Here is a 19,434-nt window from a genome sequence, read left to right as displayed (position 1 = left end):
ATTTGAAAGCAAAGGACTGGTATACAAAATATTGTGGAAACTCCCTCTAGTTTAGCCCATGCCTACACCAATCCAATGCTTTTACATTTGTGGGGAGTAGTAAACAAGTGCAGACTTCAGGAAGAAGGAGAGATTATTGGGACGCGACCAAGGAGAAACGTGATAAGAATGCTGGATTTGAGGTTGTGACACCTTCCCTGATAGGACAGTTTGGTTATGGCGTCAGATGCCACATCATCATCCCCACCATCTCACCCCTCCCTAGCCTGGTCCCAGATCTGTTTGTGCTCTTGCCAATTCCATTGCTGTCCTTGACAAGCCAAACATGGCATGACAATGAGTGACAAGGAGTTAACATGATAGTACGAACAGACTGGCACTCAGGCTAACCCCCTCCCACCCATACCCCAGAATCCTCTTTTCTTCTTAAGGCTAACAATCCAACTGAAAACAAAATGCTATGCTAAGGTTAGCTAACATAAAGAAGATCTATAGCTAGTGTGTACATAATCATACTAAAGGGTGAACAACACATCATGAGGCATGTTTTATCCATAGGTAAACCAGGAATACTGTAGTGCAGATTTTTTTTTTTTTTTAGAACTCAATAAAATACAGATTTTAGCAAACACCGTCATTGGGCAATAAAAAGGTATAGAAATCTTTCTTCAACTGTACAGGTTAAAAGGTTAAAACATGAGCGGCAAAATTAGTAATAACATTGACAAACAGAAATTACCTGGGATCGAATGTCTCACTCTCAGTAACAAAAGTCCATGGGTGTTTGTTTTCTTTCTTTTAAAATGTATAATACTTCTATAAACAAGGTCTAAGTAACACTGTTTTTTTTCCACAAATAAAAGTCACTGATTTATTGTCTAGTTCAGGCACACCTGGGATTGAACACAGTGGACCGACAACACAGCATCAACATGGCAGCCATGTTTGTTTTGTTTCTTCTTTTGACAACAAGACAAGACAAGATTTTCCTGTCTTGATATTTGACACCTTTTGATTTCCATTTTCAACACAAAATGTATTTTTCATTCACGGTTCATCTTGTTTTCCTCTGTTTCTTTCTGTCCATTTTCTAAGCATCTGTAATGTTCTCCTTGTCCACATGCGGATCTTTGTCCTCTGTTTCCATAGCTTACACTGTTGCCAAAGTTTCCTTCTCTGCCACTCCTTCCTCCTCCTCCCCTTCTACATCTCCCATCACCTGTACCTCCATCCCCTCCCCCTCCTCTTCCTCATACACATCCTCCTGCTGTACAGACTCCTCTCTGCTCTCTTCCTCCTCTTCTTCCTCTCTCCTCCATTCCTCTTCCTCCACCTCCTCCTGGTGTGCCTCCTCCTCTCTCTGCCCTTCTTCCTCCTCCTCTCTCCGCCCTTCTTCCTCCTCCTCTCTCCTCCCTTCCTCCTCTTCCTCACACACCTGCTCCTGCTGTACAGACTTCTCTTCCTCTCTGCTCCCTTCCTCCTTTTTTTCCTGCTGTCCTTCCTCCTCTTCCTCCTGTGCCTCCTCCTCTCTGCTCCCTTCTTCCTCATCCTCTTGTCTCTCCTCCCCAAACTCCTCCACCTCGTAGATCTCACTCTCTTCATCATCCTCGCCCACCTGCACCACCCGTATGTCGTCCATGCTCATGGCTTCCATGCCCTCCTTCTCTCCCTCCTCTTCCTCCAGCTCCTCCTCACTCTCCCTCTCGTCTGAGTCCAGTTGGGAGGGAGGGGAGGTGGGCCGGCTGTCTGACTGCTGCTCCTCTGTTTGGGGGCTCATTTCGGGGCTCATTCCGAGCCGACGCCCCACCTGACGATCTCCCTGGGGCTCCTTCTTGCAGTATGAGTATCGGTGGTTCATGTGCTGGGAGTAGGAGCCCGAGTGGGAGAAACACTTGCCACACTTGTCACACCGGTAGGGTTTCTCTCCGGAGTGCAGACGCGTGTGTTCTATCAAGTGGTGCTTGTGTTTGAAGGCTTTGTTGCAGATGCCGCACTCGTGTGGCCGTTTTCCTGAAAACAGAAGAGAAGAAGAGAGAAGAATAGATTACTTTAGTGCCCAATGTACATGGATGTTTAACAGAAACTTCTGCTTTATTTAAACCCCTCTGAAAGACACACAGACACATACCGAGTTTGGGTTGGAAAAGTTGGAGAGAGAAACTTCTCCATTAAACACACAACATAGGTGTCTGCTTAAACCTGTGTAAAAGTTTTTTTCGGGGGTGAGAAATCAATCCGTAACCCATTACTCTTGATTTGCTGTGTGTGTGTGTGTGTGTGTGTGTGTGTGCACTGCTTTTACCATTACATTAGTTCTGTCACTGTCTACATTACACTGACCTGCCTGTAGACTTACTAACTGTGAAACCAACAGCATTTGTTATGGAAACAATATCATAACACAAACCCTCACAATTATATATACTGAACAAAAATATAAATGCAACGAGCGGGCCCTCATCGACCACTTCCGGTGCCATCTACATTTACATTTACATCATTTAGCAGACGCTCTTATCCAGAGCGACTTACAAATTGGTGCATTCAACTTATGATAGCCAGTGGGACAACCATATTTTTATTTTATTTTTTTAATGGAGAGGGGGGGGGGGGGGGTAGAAGGATTACTTTATACTATTCCAGGTATTCCTTAAAGAGGTAGGGTTTCAAGTGTCTCCGGAAGGTGGTCAGTGACTCCTCTGTCCTGGCGTCGTGGGGGAGCTTGTTCCACCATTGGGGTGCCAGAGCAGCAAATAGCTTTGACTGGGCTGAGCGGGAACTGTGCTTCTGTAGAGGTAGGGGAGCTAGCAGGCCAGAGGTGGATGAACGTAGTGCCCTCGTTTGGGTGTAGGGTCTGATCAGAGCCTGAAGGTAAGGAGTTGCCGTTCCCCTCACAGCTCCGTAGGCAAGCACCATGGTCTTGTAGTAGATGCAAGCCTCAACTGGAAGCCAGTGGAGTGTGCGGAGGAGCGGGGTGACATGAGAGAACTTGGGAAGGTCGAACACCAGACGGGCTGCAGCATTATGGATAAGTTGTAAGGGTTTAATGGCACAGGCAGGGAGCCCAGCCAACAGCGAGTTGCTGTAATCCAGACGGGAGATGACAAGTGCCTGGATTAGGACCTGTGCCGTTTTCTGTGTAAATTAGGGTCGTACTCTGCGAATGTTGTAGAGCATGAACCTGCAGGATCGGGTCACGCTTTGATGTTAGCAGAGAACGACAGGGTGTTGTCCAGGGTCACACCAAGGTTCTTTGCACTCTGGGAGGAGGACACAATGGAGTTGTCAACCGTGATGGCGAAATCATGGAGCGGGCAGTCCTTCCCCGGGAGGAAGAGCAGCTCCGTCTTGCCGAGGTTCAGCTTGAGGTGGTGATCCGACATCCACACTGATATGTCTGCCAGACATGCAGAGATGCGATTCGCCACCTGGTTATCAGAAGGGGGAAAGGAGAAAATTCATTGTGTGTCATCTGCGTAGCAATGATAGGAGAGACCATGTGAGGATATGACAGAGCCAAGTGACTTGGTGTATAGAGAGAATAGGAGAGGGCCTAGAACTGAGCCCTGGGGGACACCAGTGGTGATAGCACGTGGTGCGGAGACAGATTCTCGCCACGCCACCTGGTAGGAGCGACCTGTCAGGTAGGACGCAATCCAAGAGTGAGCAGCGCCGGAGATGCCCAACTCGGAGAGGGTGGAGAGGAGGATCTGATGGTTCACAGTATCAAAGGCAGCGGATAGGTCTAGAAGGATAAGAGCAGAGGAGAGCGAGATAGCTTTAGCAGTGTGGAGAGCCTCCGTGACACAGAGAAGAGCAGTCTCAGTTGAATGACCAGTCTTGAAACCTGACTGGTTTGGATCAAGAAGGTCATTCTGAGAGAGATAGCAGGAGAGTTGGCTAGAGACGGCACGCTCAAGAGTTTTGGAGAGAAAATAAAGAAGGGATACTGGTCTGTAGTTGTTGACATCGGAGGGATCGAGTGTAGGTTTTTTTGAGGAGGGGTGCAACTCTCGCTCTCTTGAAGACGGAAGGGACATGGCCAGCGGTCAAGGATGAGTTGATGAGCGAGGTGAGGTAAGGGAGAAGGTCTCTGGAAATGGTCTGGAGAAGAGAGAAGGGGATAGGGTCAAGCGGGCAGGTTGTTGGGCGGCCGGCCGTCACAAGTCGCAAGATTTCATCTGGAGAGAGAGGGGAGAAAGAAGTCAAAGCATAGGGTAGGGCAGTGTGAGCAGGACCAGCGGTGTCATTTGACTTAATAAATGAGGATCGGATGTCGTCAACCTTCTTTTCAAAATGGTTGACAAAGTCATCCACAGAGAGGGAGGAGGGAGGGGGAGGAGGAGGAGGATTCAGCAGGGAGGAGAAGGTGGCTTTCTAGGGTTAGAGGCAGAGGCTTGACATTTAGAGTGGTAGAAAGTGGCTTTAGCAGCGGAAACAGAGGAAGAGAATGTAGAGAGGAGGGAGTGAAAAGATGACAGGTCCGCAGGGAGTCTAGTTTTCCTCCATTTCCGCTCGGCTGCCCGGAGCCCTCTTCTGTGAGCTCGCAATGAGTCGTCAAGCCACGGAGGGGAGGACCGAGCCGGCCGGGAGGATAGGGGACATAGAGAGTCAAAAGATGCAGAAAGGGAGGAGAGGAGGGTTGAGGAGGCAGAATCAGGAGATCGGAGGGAGAAGGATTTAGCACAGGGAAGAGATGATAGGATGGAAGAGAAGAGAGTAGCGAGAGAGAGAGAGTGAAGGTTGCGACGGCACATTACCATCTGAGTAGGGGCAGAGTGAGTAGTGTTGGAGGAGAGCGAGAGAGAAAAGGATACAAAGTAGTGGTCGGAGACTTGGAGGGGAATTGCAGTGAGATTAGTAGTAGAACAGCATCTAGTAAAGATGAGGTCAAGCGTATTGCCTGCCTTGTGAGTAGGGGGGGACGGTGAGAGGGTGAGCTCAAAAGAGGAAAGGAGTGGAAAGAAGGAGGCAGAGAGAAATGAGTCAAAGGCAGACGTAGGGAGGTTAAATTCACCCAGAACTGTGAGGGGTGAGCCATCCTCAGGAAAGGAACTTATCAAGGCGTCAAGCTCATTGATAAACTCTCCAAGGGAACCTGGAGGGCGATAAATGACAAGGATGTTAAGCTTGAATGGGCTAGTGACTGTGACAGCATGGAATTCAAATGAGGAGATAGACAGATGGGTCAGGGGAAAAAGAGAGAATGTCCACTTGGGAGAGATGAGGATTCCTGTGCCACCGCCGCGCTGACCAGATGCTCTCGGGGTATGCGAGAACACATGGTTAGACGAGGAAAGAGCAGTAGGAGTAGCAGTGTTTTCTGTGGTAATCCATGTTTCCGTCAGTGCCAAGAAGTCGAGGGACTGGAGGGTAGCATAGGCTGAGATGAACTCTGCCTTGTTGGCCGCAGAACGGCAGGTCCAGAGGCTGCCAGAGACCTGGAACTCCACGTGGTTCGTGCGCGCAGGGACCACCAGATTAGAGTGGCAACAGCCACGTGTTGTGAAGTGTTTGTATGGCCTGTGCAGAGAGGAGAGAACAGGGATAGACAGACACATAGCTGACAGGCTACAGAAAAAGGCTACAATAATGCAAAGGAGATCGGAATGAAATTAACTGAACATCTGGGAAAGCGAGAGAGCGGGGCCTCCCTCACTTACGTTTCAAGGAAAACACTCAAATAAAACTCTCCCAACTTCACTCCCTCCCGTTGTCCTAGGGTCAAAATGACCCGCCACTGTGTTGAAAGAACTTTATTTAATTTTATATTTTTGGGATCATTTGTGAGAAGGAGGCAGTGATACTTTCTTTAAAGTCTCACTGCCTCCTTCTCACAAATGATCCCAAAAATATAAAAAATTAAATAAAGTTGGTTCAACACAGTGGCGGGTCATTTTGACCCTAGGACAACGGGAGGGTTAAAAATTATAATTGTTGTAAACTACAGCGGTTCAATGTTTTCTAGGAATAGACTCTAACTTAGTTTATTCAGCTAGCTAACTTGGTACAGTATTCTTTCGGACATCTACGAGAGGATGTCCGAAGGGAGCTAGCCTGCCGGGACACCACGTTGTCTTTCGATAAGCGGGCGTTACGCACAGAGCCATCTCCACCTCAGTGTCCAGCTGGGCTGCAGTACGTGCCTTCTCTTGTCCTTGACCGTCTGATCTATTGTGCACACACGTCCCACTCCTCTGGTTACCCAGGTATCGGTCGTACAGTGTGCTGCCTGACCGGAAAGTACTGGTGGCCTACCTTGGCTAAGGACTGCTCGGTGTGCGCCCAGAGTAAGGCACCTAGGCACCCTAGGCCTTTACCAGTTTCACAATGGCCATGGTTCCACTTGTGTATTGACTTCCTTACTGATCTTCCCTCTCTCAAGGTAACACCACCATCCTGGTCGTTGTGGACCGCTTTTCCAAAGCCTACTGCCTCCATCTCTGCCCGGTCTCCCCACGGCCCTGCAGACTGCGGAGGCCCTGTTTACGCACGTCTTCCGGCACTACGGGGTGCAAGAGGACATAGTGTCTGACCGGCGTCCCCATTTCACATCCAGGGTCTGGAAGGCGTTCATGGAACGTCTGGGGGTCTCGGTCAGCCGAGACCTCTGGTTTTCACCCCGAGTCTAATGGGCAGGTGGAACGGGTGAATCAGGATGTGGGTAGGTTCCTGCGGTCTTACTGCCAGGACCGGCCGGGGGAGTGGTCGGTGTTCTTGCCATGGGCCGAATTTGCCCAGAACTCTCTCCGCCACTCCTCCACTAACCTAACACCATTTCAATGTGTTTTAGGTTATCAGCCGGTTCTGGCACCATGGCATCAGAGCCAGACCGAGGCTCCTGCGGTGGATGACTGGTTTCGGCGCGCGGAGGAGACGTGGAACGCTGCTCACGTCCACCTCCAACACGCCGTGCGTCGCCAGAAGGCCAACGCTGACCGCCACTGCAGTGAGGCCCCGGTCTTTGTACCGGGTGATCGGGTCTGGCTCTCGACCCGGAATCTGCCCCTCCGCCTGCCCTGCCGGAAGCTGAGCCCGCGGTTTGTGGGGCCGTTCAAAGTCCTGAGGAGAATAAACGAGGTTACTTATAGGTTACTACACCCTCCAGATTACCGCATTAACCCCTCGTTCCATGTGTCTCTCCTCAGGCCGGTGGTTGTTGGTCCGCACCATGACATCGAGGGGGCCCCGGAGTACTCCATCCGTTCCATCCTGGGGGGCCTTCAGTACCTCGTGGAGTGGGAGGGGTACGGTCCGGAGGAGCGGTGCTGGGTCCCGGTGAGGGATATCCTCGATCCCTCCCTGTTGCGGGATTTCCACCGTCGCCATCCGGCTCGCCCTGCTCCGCGTCCTCCTGGTCGTCCCCGAGGCCGGTGTCGGCCCGCTGCTGGTACTGTCACGACTTCCTCCGAGGCTGCCTCCTCTCCTTGTTTGGGCAGGCTTCGGCGTTCATCGTCACCGGCCTTCTAGCCACTGCCGCTCCTCATCTCATCATTCCATTTGTTTTGTCTTGTTTATTACACCCACCTGGTTCATATCCCCTCATCAGTACCTGTATAACTGCCCCCTTGTCTTTGTGTGTGATTGTTTATTGTGGAGGATAGAGTAGCTCGGTGGAGCTCTGTGTATTTTGTATGCTGGGATATTTCCCCTTGTGCCTTGTATTTTCCAGTGCGCCTTTTTTGCGCACTTGAGTGTTCTGATGCATTACTGCGTAACTTTGTGCTTCAGAATAAATCCTGTTATTCTGTGATTTACCCTCCTGCGCCTGACTCCTTCCAAATCACCTCATCACAGTAGTCATAGCTGGACCAGACCAACACCCACCTGCCCTCTCAGAATAGAATAGAGCACTGCTAATTGTAAACAGACTTTGTGTCCCAAATGGCACCCTATTCTCCTATGGGCCCTGGTCAAAAGTAGTGCACTACTAGGGTGCCATTTGTGATGCACACAGAGCCTTTAACGCCAAATCCAAATCTCATCAAAGTGCTGGAGCCATTGGTTACGCATGCATCCCATAGGAAATAATTAATGTGTGTTTTAGGAGGACATTAGTTGGTTTAAAGATGCACTATGCAGAAAAATCGCTCCGTCATTTCCTGATTGCAAAAATTCGAATAGTTCGCCTAATTTCAGTTTATGTGACAAAACAAGCAGTTATTGTGTAGAATCTGTACCATCTTAACCACTGTGAAATATATTTTCCATAACCAAAAATATTGTATTTTCAGCTGTTTGAAGCTGGTGTACCAAACCGAAAGTAAAAGACGCAATAATTAAACATAAGAATGGGAAGCATAGAAATAGTGCACATAGAACAGATCGACCGCTTCTTAGACATGCTTTCAATGCAAATTACAGATCTATAACTCACATTTCTACGTGAAGTTGGTCGGGTCACACAAAAAGTTACATATTGTAGCATTAAGAGAACATTAGCTATGCGGTTTAAGAGGACTATATTAGGCTGTTATACCAGCTTCAGGGAAGAAGCATTGGTTTACCATATGAAAGTAGCAGGTAAAGTAAAGACCATAGTCTTTTAAATGCCTGTCAATGCTATCCCCATTCTGTATATCATGCAAGAAGTGAAGTAATATCTCATAGCACAGACGAGAAGGACTGACATAGGCCAGGCAGCTCTCATTCAAGAGGAAAGAATTATCAGAGTTGAAGTGATGATCTAAGATCAGGTTCCCACCTGTCCATATAATCTTGTTCATCGTGCTCTAAAAGGCAAAGCTGATCCTAAATCCTCACTCCTACTATGAGATGCTTTATACATACGGCCCCTGACCCAATGGACCCGCAACCACCGGGCATATCATTTACCTGTGTGTTCGTATTTATGCCTGAGCAGGGAGCTGCTCTTCTGGAAGATCTTGTCACACAGGTCACAGGCGTACATGCCACTCTCCAGCCGACGCATCTTCTTCTGCGGAGGGGCCGAGTCCGAGTCGTTCTGCTCCTCTACCGCCGACACGCCCTCTGAGCTGGTGTCAGCCTTCTCCTCCTGTCAAAGTAAAAGACAGATGCTTTAATAATTAATTATTATTATTCATTATTTAACTTATAATTTCCCAGTGCTTAAAAAGCAAAATAATGATAAGGCAAAATTGCAAATCTGTACAAATCTGACATTGCTATTACTGTATAATCATGCGAGACTAGACCATAAAAGCAGCAGTATGTAAAACACAGTGTTTCCACTGTCAAAGGCCTTTCTGTCAGTTGTAGTGAGCCAGCAGGAGTACTTAGAGAGATCTCTCTGCCAGACCTGTCTGCCAGACACTGACAGATGTGGGTTTTCAGACAGACTGTGCTGTGAGCCGCTCACGCGTATAAACATACGAGGATTCATTCTGCTAGTCTTCTTTTTCACACACACTAGTATGCACGCACGCACGCACGCACACACACACACACACACACACACACACACACACACACACACACACACACACACACACACACACACACACAATCCCCTGACTCCTACAGGAAGAATCCAACTCAACTCCAGGCTGCGGCAGATAATTCTGTCTGCTGTCATGCACGCATGGAGTATTAGGTAACTTCACCTGGTACATACATCATCCAGGCCAGGGAAGCCTGGAGGGAACCCAAACCATTCAGCCAGGACTGCTTTCATTTTTCCACAGACAGTGAGAATGCGTTCCAAATTGCAGAGCACTATGGGCCCTGGTCAAAAGTACTACATCATATAGGGAATAGAGTACCATTTGAGACGCAGACTGACTCCTTGCGGCTGGGTTATTCAGGATAGTCAGTAAAGCTGCAGGAAACTAATGGAAACTCACAGCGCATTCCTTCCACAGTGTTCTTCTGCTCTGCTCTTCTACTGAATCAATGTGTGCTGTTAGACATAACAGACTCCTCTGTTGGTGTCTGTACAGTGTGTGTGTGTGTGTGTGTGTGTGTGTGTGTGTGTGTGGTATCCCTCTCCTTCACTGATTGATTTCCCCCTAATAGTAATGAATAACTGTCTTGTGTATCTCTTCATATTGTCTCATCTCACACATTTCCAACATTCTGAATAGCTTGCTCACAAACCAACCTGGAAGCCGTTGAGTATGACGGTCTTCTGGGCTCCGTCGGCCCCAGTGGCGTTGTTGCCTGCTGTAGTGGTGTATGTGTAGGTGAGCTGGGGGATGAGGATAGTCCGTTTGGTGGTGCCAGTGGAGATGGCCCTGAGGCAGGACATGCCGCTGCCCTGGTTGGTGATGGCTACCAGCTGGGTGGTCATGATGTTAACCGGGCTGGAGGTGGCCATCTGGGGGGGGGAGGTGACGTAGATGGTGTTGGTGGTTCCCTGAGCCTGGAGCTGGGCCTGGAGCTGGGGATGGAGCTGGGGATGGAGCTGGGGATGGAGCGTCTCCTTCTTCAAACAGGTGAGGTTGAGGGGTTGCTCCTGGGGGACATGGGGGACCTGGGGCTCTGATTGGGGCTGCTTGGGAAGGGACAGGTCCAGGGGAAGATCTTGAGACTCGCCCTCCGAGTCCTCCGTTTTCACGATGACCAGGCCGCTGGAGGAGAGGTTTAGTGGTGAGGGACCCGAGGCTGAGACCAAGGGGGAGGCGGAGGTCGAGGCAGGGGAACTGTTGGGAGGTTGGGAAAATGATGTCTCCTGGGTTTGGGCCGAGGCAAGTTGCTCCTCTATCTGCTCTCCACTCTTCTCTTGGGCTACCTGGGTCTCTGTGCTGGGTTCTGCTGAAAGTTGAGGGGAAGAGGAACCAGGAGGCTCGACGGTAATCTGACCGGACCGCATCTTCTCAAACCATTTCTTGACTATGACCACGGGCAAGCTGACGTTGTCGGAGATCTTGGCCAGCTCTTCCTCTGAGGGCTCTGCGTTTAAGGCGAAGTAGGCCTTGAGGAGGGAGAGCAGGTTCTTCAGAGGGGGCTGGCCTGGTGTTATCCCTGATTCTGCCAGCAGGGCGGCGATAGAGGGATCCAGGGGGCTGCCGTCGCCCCCCTCCCCATTGGTAGGTTTACAGTGCTGGAGCATGTGTAGTGCATCCAAACCACCAGGACAGTCATCACACAGCAGACATGTTGTCTTGCCTGTCTGGGCCTTTGGTGTCTCACCCTCCTTACTCTGCTCTGCCTCTGCCTCGGTCTGAGCCTCCTCTGTCTCCATCTCCTTCTCAGACTCAGGCTCAGAGTCGGGCTGCTCGGTCTTGACGATGCTGAGGTCCTGGGAGAGTTTCTCTGTTACTTTGGAGGCTGGCTGTGTGTTTGTGGGGGTGGTGGTGGTGGGGGCAGGGGGAGGCTCCTTCTTGAGGAGCTGAGGTGCGCTGGGCTGTTGGGCCAGTTTGGGCTCCAGGGTGTAGTTAATAATGATCTTGGTGGTTCCGTCCTGGTCTACGAAGCCAGGCAGGCTGATGGCTGAGATGACCTGTTGCCCAGCTTGCCCCACCACCCCCTGCTTGGACGTCCCCAGCACCTGGCGCAACACGTTCCCATCCATGGCCACCTTGTAAATAAAAAGGTCCACAATGGAAATAAGAAAGCTTTTTTTGTGTTATCCTTGATGAGTAGTGGTACTAAAGCTTATTGTTAAAATGTGTAAAAGTCACTTGGATGATAGATACAGCAAGGTTAACAAATGACCACAACATCAAGGGGCACCATACAATAGCTAGATTTAGTCATTTCTGACCACAAGGGGCCCTTTAAACCTTTTTGTGTTATTTTGGATTATTTTAAATGCATGGTTGAATTCTGTTTTTAAATCACCAAATAAATACAAATCAAACCTTGAGTACGTTCTGCAGGTCGCTGAGATTAATACTGATAGGAGACATCAAACCAACGGTGGGCAGTACCACCGTCTGGACCACGCCCTGGGGCAGCGTCGTGCCCTGGGGTACCGCCACGCCACCGGTAAACACTGTCCCGTTAGTCCCCGCTGCCCCGTTAGGCCCCACCGCCACCGGCTTGTACTCATATTCCACCGGCTCTGATTTGATCTGGTTGAGGGGGAGCTGCTCCTGAAGGGGCTTGCCATCTGTCTTCTCCCCCCGGAGGAGCAGTCGGGCAGGGGCTACGGCAGCAGTGCCGGAAAGCTGGGTCTGGGTGGTGGGGCTCTGGGAGGCCTTGATGACTGGTCGGGGGGTACCGTTGACAGGCACCATGCCAACACACTTCTTACTGCTAATGTGGGAGCTGTAGGACCCTGAGTGGGAAAACCGCTTCTTACAGTTGGGGCACTCGTATGGCTTCTCTCCTGCGAGAAATTAGTAGAATAATAAGAATAGAGTAATCGAATAAAGCTACTTCCAGGAAACATAAGGTTTGTGTCCCAAATGGCACCCTATTCCCTATATAGTGCACTACTTTCGACACCTATGGGCCCTGGTCAGAAGTAGTGCACTACATGGGGAATAGGGTGCCATTTGGGATGCATATTAACAAACAGGCTGAGGTAATGGAGTCATGTCCCTGAAGCCAATAGCATCAGAATTATGACACATTGGCGAGAAGCACAGATTCAATAATTATCGTAATCAAGAATCTGAAATTATAGAGCTGCATATTATAAACATATTAAAGGAAATGTTTAGTTAGGTACATCTGGACCAACAGTGCTGTGAATATGGCTGAGTCACTAGGGTTCTGTCCCAAATGGCACCCTATTCCCTATAGCCTATGGTGCACTACCTTTGACCAGGGCTGCGTCCCAAATGGCCGATAGGGCTCTGGTCAAAAATAGTGCACTATATTCGAGAATAGGATAGCATTTGGGACTCAGCCCATGTGAGTCATCCCATGTGTGTGTTGCCACGGTGACCAAGGTGATGCCAGTATTACTCACCGCTGTGAATGCGCAGGTGCTCCTTCAGGTGGTGCTTGTATTTAAAAGCCTTGGAACACTCTGTGCACATGAACTTCCTATTCCCCCCTGTTGTTGTCGTGGTTTGGGGCACGTGGCGCTAGCAGACAGACAGAAGGGCAGACAGCGGTGTGAGGACACTCTCCAATCAACGGGTACAGCGTAGTTCATGTTTGCTTCCCAAATGGCACCCTATTCCCTATGCAGTACACTACTTTTGACCAGGGTCCATAGGGCTCTGGTCAAAAGTAGTGCAGAGTAGTGCGGTATATAGGGAATATCATGCCATTTGGGACACAGACTATTTGTTTGTTGTGCATGGTGAGAAGACTCTTCAGTCAATGTGTACAGTGTAGTTAATGTGTTCGTTGTGCATGGGGATGTTTTGGTCTGAGTGCTTATATTACATTGTCCTAGAATGTCACAACAGTACTCTGTCTAAAGTCAGAGCATGCTCTTGTTGCTGTCTGAAGGATGTGCAATGCATTCCCAGTCAACAGTAGTCCTGTGTGGCTCAGTTGGTAGAGCATGGCGCTTGTGACGCCAGGGTTGTGGGTTCAATTCCCACAGGGGACCAATACAAAATAGTATGAAAACGTATGCAGGCGCCTCCCGAGTGGCGCAGCGCTTGAGGCGTCACTACAGATCTGGGTTTGATACCGGGCTGTGTCGCAGCCGGCCGCGACCTGGTGACCCATGAGGTGAAGCACGATTGGCCCAGCGTAGTCTGGGTTAGGGGAGGGTTTGGCTGGCTGGGATGTCCTTGTCCCATCACACTCTAGTGACTCCTGTGGCGGGCCAGGTGCATGCACGCTGACACGGTTGCCAGTTGTACAGTGTTTCCTCTGACACATTGGTGCGGCTGGCTTCCGGGTTAAGTGAGCAGTGTGTCAAGAAGCAGTGCGGCTTGGCAGGGTTGTGTTTCGGAGGATGCATGGCTCTCTCCCGAGTCCGTACGGGAGTTGCAGTGATGGCACAAGACTGTAACTATCAATTGGGGAGAAAAAAGGGTAAAAACAAAGGTATGCAGTTGCTCTGGATAAGGACATCATGTGATACAGATACATTCTTAAAATTGCTCTGTCAAAGAATAAAGGGAGAATTCTTTACAGTACCACTTAAACATTTAACGGGTCAGCTAAAATGTTGTGTGCATCCCAAATGGCTGACCATACACTTCACTAAAAGCCTGAGGACCTTAGTCCCACACGTACATCACTTCCTGATCTCGCGACACAGTTGGCATCAGTTGCTGGGATTGCTAGTCTCTGTCCAGTGATCCTGCCGACAAACGACGGGTCTGAGGAGCTATTTGGTGTTGCAGCTAGCCTAGCTGCTAGCTAGCAGCATATCAAGCTAGCAGGGTTAGCCATTGTGGCTGGGACTGCGGATTGTCCCGGGTTTGTGGATGTCTAGATCCCTGCTGTTTGTTGTTTTCAATCTTCCCTGTGACCTGCCCTGTCTGGAACTGCGAGGAGTAACAGCGTAGCCTACGTTGCTACCATGACAAAGAGCAAAGCCGGCGGGAGTACCGTTGTCAAGGACAGTGGTGTCTCTCTATCACACGTGAAGGATCTTTTAAACAAACAAAAAGAGTTCTACAAGCAGTTATTACAACAACAAGAAAATAGCTTCAAGTGCTTTGTCCAAATACTGGTGGATTCGACTAATAAAATAATGGACGACCTGACCAGAGCGGTCCAGGACCTAAAGAACAGTTTGCAGTTCTCCTAGGGTCAGCTCGATGAGTTGAAACAGGAGAACGGCAAGATTACAGCAATCTTTAAGTCATTGAGAGAGGACATCAGTTCTGTCTGTGAATCCATGATATCAATGATAATCTCGAGGGACAATCAAGGCGTAACAACATGGTTGTGGACGGAATTGCAGAATCTCCACATCTGGACGGAGTCTGAGGACAAAGTGAGGGAAATGATCTCTGAGAAATTGAAGATGGACCACATGAAGATTGAGGTGGAGCGCGCCCACAGGACTGGAAAACCCACCACCGGCCCAGGTGACAGGCCCAGGCCGACAGTGGTCAAGTTCCTGAGGTTCAAGGACAAGGTAGCTGTTCTGGAAAGAGCCAAGAACTTGAGAATAACTTATATCTTTCTCAACGAGGACTATCCTGAAGCTGTGCGCCAGAAGAGGAAAGAACTTATCACAGCCATGAAAGCTGCCAGAGTGCGTGGGGACATAGCTTACATCTGCTATGACAGGCTCATTGACCACCCTCCCTCCCAGGAGCCTGGAAGGGATGTGAGAGCCAAGCCTATGGGTTCGTAGCTTCAACCCCGCAGCACACACACACACACAATAATTGATTAATGGACTGCTGAATGTATATTTTTTTCTCTTGCTTTGTTTGCTCTTTCCAGTATTATGTCTATCTCTGATAAGCTACCCAGGAAAGGGCTGAAAATAGCCCATATTAATATATGTTGCCTTAGAAATAAGGCTCATGAAATCAATAACTTGCTAACATCAGATAACATTCATATATTAGCCATTTCTGAGACTCACTTAGATAATTCCTTTGATGATACAGCAGTAGCAATACAAGAATATAACATCTATAGAAGAAACAGAAATGCTTATGGGGGAGGTGTTGCTGTATATATTCAGAGCCATATCCCTGTAATGCTTAGAGAAGATCTTATGTCAAGTGTTATTGAAGTGTTGTGGTTGCAGGTTCACTTGCCACATCTAAAGCCTTTTCTTTTGGGGTGTTGCTATAGGCCACCAAGTGCGAACAGTCAGTATTTAAATAATATGTGTGACATGCTTGATAGTGTATGTGATGTAAACAGACTGGTCTAGGGGACCTGAATATTGACTGGTTTTCATCAAGCTGTCCACTCAAGAGGAAGCTTCTTACTGTAACCAGTGCCTGTAATCTGGTTCAGGTTATTAATCACATTTTTACTAATACTGTAGAACTTTGTTCTAAAGCTGTATCCGTACCAATTGGATGCAGTGATCACAATATAGTGGCTATATCGAGGAAAGCCAAAGTTCCAACAGCTGGGCCTAAAATAGTGTATAAGAGATCATACAAAAGTTTTTGCTGTGGATGATGTAAAAAATATTTGTTGGTCTGATGTGATTAATGGCACCACAACAAACCTGCCAAGAGAGGGCCGCCCACCAAAACTCACGGACCAGGCAAGGAGGGCATTAATCAGAGAGGCAACAAAGAGACCAAAGATAACCCTGAAGGAGCTGTAAAGCTCCACAGTGGAGATTGGAGTATCTATCCATAGGACCACTTTAAGCCATACACTCCACAGAGCTGGGCTTTACAGAAGAGTGGCCAGAAAAAAAGCCATTGCTTAAAGAAAAAAATAAGCAAACACGTTTGGTGTTCGCCAAAAGGCATGTGGGAGACTCCCCAAACATATGGAAGAAGTTACTCTGGTCAGATGAGACCGATATTGAGCTTTTGGCCATCAAGGAAAACGCTATGTATGGTGCAAACCCAACACCTCTCATCACCCCGAAAACACCATCCCCACAGTGAAGCATGGTGGTGGCAGCATCATGCTGTGGGGATGTTTTTCATCGGCAGGGACTGGGAAACTGGTCAGAATTGAAGGAATGATGGATGGTGCTAAATACAGGGAAATTCTAGAGGGAAACCTGTTTCAGTCTTCCAGAGATTTGAGACTGGGACGGAGGTTCACCTTCCAGCAGGACAATGACCCTTTGCATACTGCTAAATAAACACTTGAGTGGTTTAAGGGGAAACATTTCAATGTATTGGAATGGCCTAGTCAAAGCCCAGACCTCAATCCAATTAAGAATCTGTGGTATGACTTAAAGATTTCTGTACACCAGTGAAACCCATCCAACTTGAAGGATCTGGAGCAGTTTTGCCTTGAAGAATCGGCAGAAATCCAAGTGGCTAGATGTGCCAAGCTTATAGAGACGTACCCCAAGAGACTTGCAGCTGTAATTGCTGCAAAAGGTGGCTTTACAAAGTATTGACTTTGGGGGGTGAATAGTTATGCACGCTTAAGCTTTCTGTTTTTTTGTCTTATTTCTTGTTTGTTTCACAATAAAAATAATTTTGCATCTTCAAAGTGGTAGGCATGTTGTGTAAATCAAATGATACAAACCCCCAAAAAATCAATTTTAATTCCAGGTTGTAAGGCAACAAAATAGGAAAAATGCCAAGGGGAGTGAATACTTTCGCAAGCCACTGTAAGTCTGGCTGCACATCTGACTGGTTGACTTACTGCAAATTGAGAAATTATGTGACTAAACTCAACAAAAAGAGGAAGAAACTGTATTATGAAGCCAAAATCAATGATATAAAGAATTAAATGAAATTATGGGTAGAAAGACAAATTCAACTCCATCTTTCATCGAATCAGATGGCTTATTCATCACAAAACCATTTGATGTTGGCAGTTATTTTAATGATTACTTCATTGGCAAAGTGGGCAAACTTAGGCAGGAAATGCCAACAATGAACAGTGAGCCATCGTATTCATGCATAAAAAAAACAAATAATGAAAGAAAAGCATTGCAAGTTTTAATTTTGTAAAGTTAGTGTGGGAGAGGTGGAAAAATTATTGTTATCGATCAATAATGACAAACCTCCTGGCATTGACAACTTAGATGGAAAGCTACTGAGGATGGTAGCTGACTCTATAGCCATTCCTATCTGTCATATCTTTAATGTTGAGTGCCCTTTCCTATAAGCTTGCTGCCAGCTCTTAGCAAACTTTTGGAAAAAATGGTGTTTGACCAAATACAATGCTATTTCTCTGTAAACAAATTAACAACAGACTTTCATCATGCTTATAGGGAAGGACACTCAACATGTACTGCACTGACACAAATGACTGATGATTGGTTGAAAGAAATGGATAATAAGAAGATTGTGGGAGCTGTACTGTTAGATTTCAATGCAGCCTTTGATATTATTGACCATAACCTGTTGTTAAAAAAACGTATGTGTTATGGTTTTTTAACCTCTGTCATATGGCGGATTCAGAGCTATCTATCTAATAGAACTCAAATCGTTTTCTTTAATGGAAGCTTCTCTAATGTCAAACATGTAAAGTGTGGTGTACCACAGGGCAGCTCTCTAGGCCCTCTACTCTTTTCTATTTTTACCAATGACCTGCCACTGGCATTAAACAAAGCATGTGTGTCCATGTATGCTGATGATTCAACCATATACGCATCAGCAACCACAACTAATGAAGTCACCGAAACCCTTAACAAAGAGTTGCAGTCGGTTTTGGAATGGGTGGCCACTAATAAACTGCTCCTGAACATCTCTAAAACTAAGAGCATTGTATTTGGTACAAATCATTCCCTAAGTTCTAGAACTCAGCTGAATCTGGTAATGAATGGTGTGGCTGTTGAACAACTTGAGGAGACTAAATTACTAGGCGTTCCCTTAGATTGTAAACTATCATGGTCAAAACATATAGATTCAATGGTTGTAAAGATGGGGAGAGGTCTGTCCGTAATAAAGAGATGCTCTGCTTTTTTGACACCACAATCCAAAAAGCAACTTCTGCAGGCTCTAGTTTTGTCTAATCTTGATTATTGTCCAGTCGTGTGGTCCAGTGCTGCAAGGGAAGACCTGGTTAAGCTGCAGCTGGCCCAAAACAGAGCGGCACGTCTTGCTCTGATATAAATCCTATGCATGCCAGTCTCTCTTGGCTAAGAGTTGAGGAGAGACTGACTGCATCACTTCTTCATTTTATAAGAAACATTAATGTGTTGAAAATCCCAAATTGTTTGCATAGTCAACTTACACACAGCTCTGACACACACACTTACCCCACCAGACATACCACCAGGGGTCTTTTCACAGTCCCCAAATCCAGAACAAATTCAAGAAAGTGTACAGTATTATATAGAGCCATTATTGCATGGAACTCTGTTCCCTCTCATATTGCTCAAATAAACAGCAAACCTGGTTTAAAAAAACAGATAAAGCAACACCTCACGGCACAACGCCTCTCCCCTATTTGACCTAGATAGTTTGTGTGTATGTATTGATATGTAGGCTACGTGTGCCTTTAAAAAAAAATGTATGTAGTTCTGTCCTTGAGCTGTTCTTGTCTATTAATGTTCTGTATTATGTCATGTTTCATGTTTTGTGTGGACCCCAGGAAGAGTAGCTGCTGCTTTTGCAACAGCTAATGGAGATTCTAATAAAATGCCAAATGGCACCCTATTCCCTAAACAGTGCACTATTTTTGTACCAGAGCCCTATGAACCATGGTAAAAAAAAAACACTATATAGGGAATAGGGTGCTATTTGAGACGCAGTCTTAGTTTGTGCCTGTGTCAGCAGACAGTGATAAAGCTAGCGTTGAGTTATGACAGAATTATGAATCGTAATGCAAAACAGAAATCCATCAAGTGAATTTATTCAACAGGAGCAGATAAACATCCAGGAATTTATATGATATATATCAATTGGGAGGACTGCCCACTCTATGATATATTAATGACAGGCAGTCTGTGAGGGGGAGTGAGCTCCAGCAATGACAGCATTAGTGTTGCAAAAGTCTGGTAACTGTCCCAAAACCCACAGGTTTTGT

The 19,434-nt window shown here is 47.5% G+C and overlaps 1 protein-coding gene across 1 annotated transcript in view; it reads right to left on the bottom strand.

Annotated features, from left to right (window-relative positions):
* Positions 1-421: 421 nt before the first annotated feature.
* LOC311147039 (zinc finger E-box-binding homeobox 1-like) overlaps positions 422-19,434 on the bottom strand; it is a 98,851-nt gene continuing 79,838 nt past the window's right edge. Inside the window, exons 5-9 of the mRNA XM_084183646.1 lie at positions 12,842-12,959; positions 11,784-12,253; positions 10,082-11,500; positions 8,836-9,016; positions 422-2,010 (exon numbers count right to left, since the gene is read on the bottom strand). Of these exons, the coding sequence (XP_084039772.1) occupies positions 1,151-2,010; positions 8,836-9,016; positions 10,082-11,500; positions 11,784-12,253; positions 12,842-12,959 (3,048 nt within the window). The 3' untranslated portion in view covers positions 422-1,150. The remainder of the gene's footprint in view (positions 2,011-8,835; positions 9,017-10,081; positions 11,501-11,783; positions 12,254-12,841; positions 12,960-19,434) is intronic.

The sequence above is a fragment of the Coregonus lavaretus genome (assembly GCF_964263955.1).
Source record: "Coregonus lavaretus genome assembly, chromosome: 19".
Taxonomy (NCBI): Eukaryota; Metazoa; Chordata; class Actinopteri; order Salmoniformes; family Salmonidae; genus Coregonus; species Coregonus lavaretus.
Note: the sequence above shows the minus strand (reverse complement) of the source record. Positions and strands in the feature narration are given on the sequence as shown.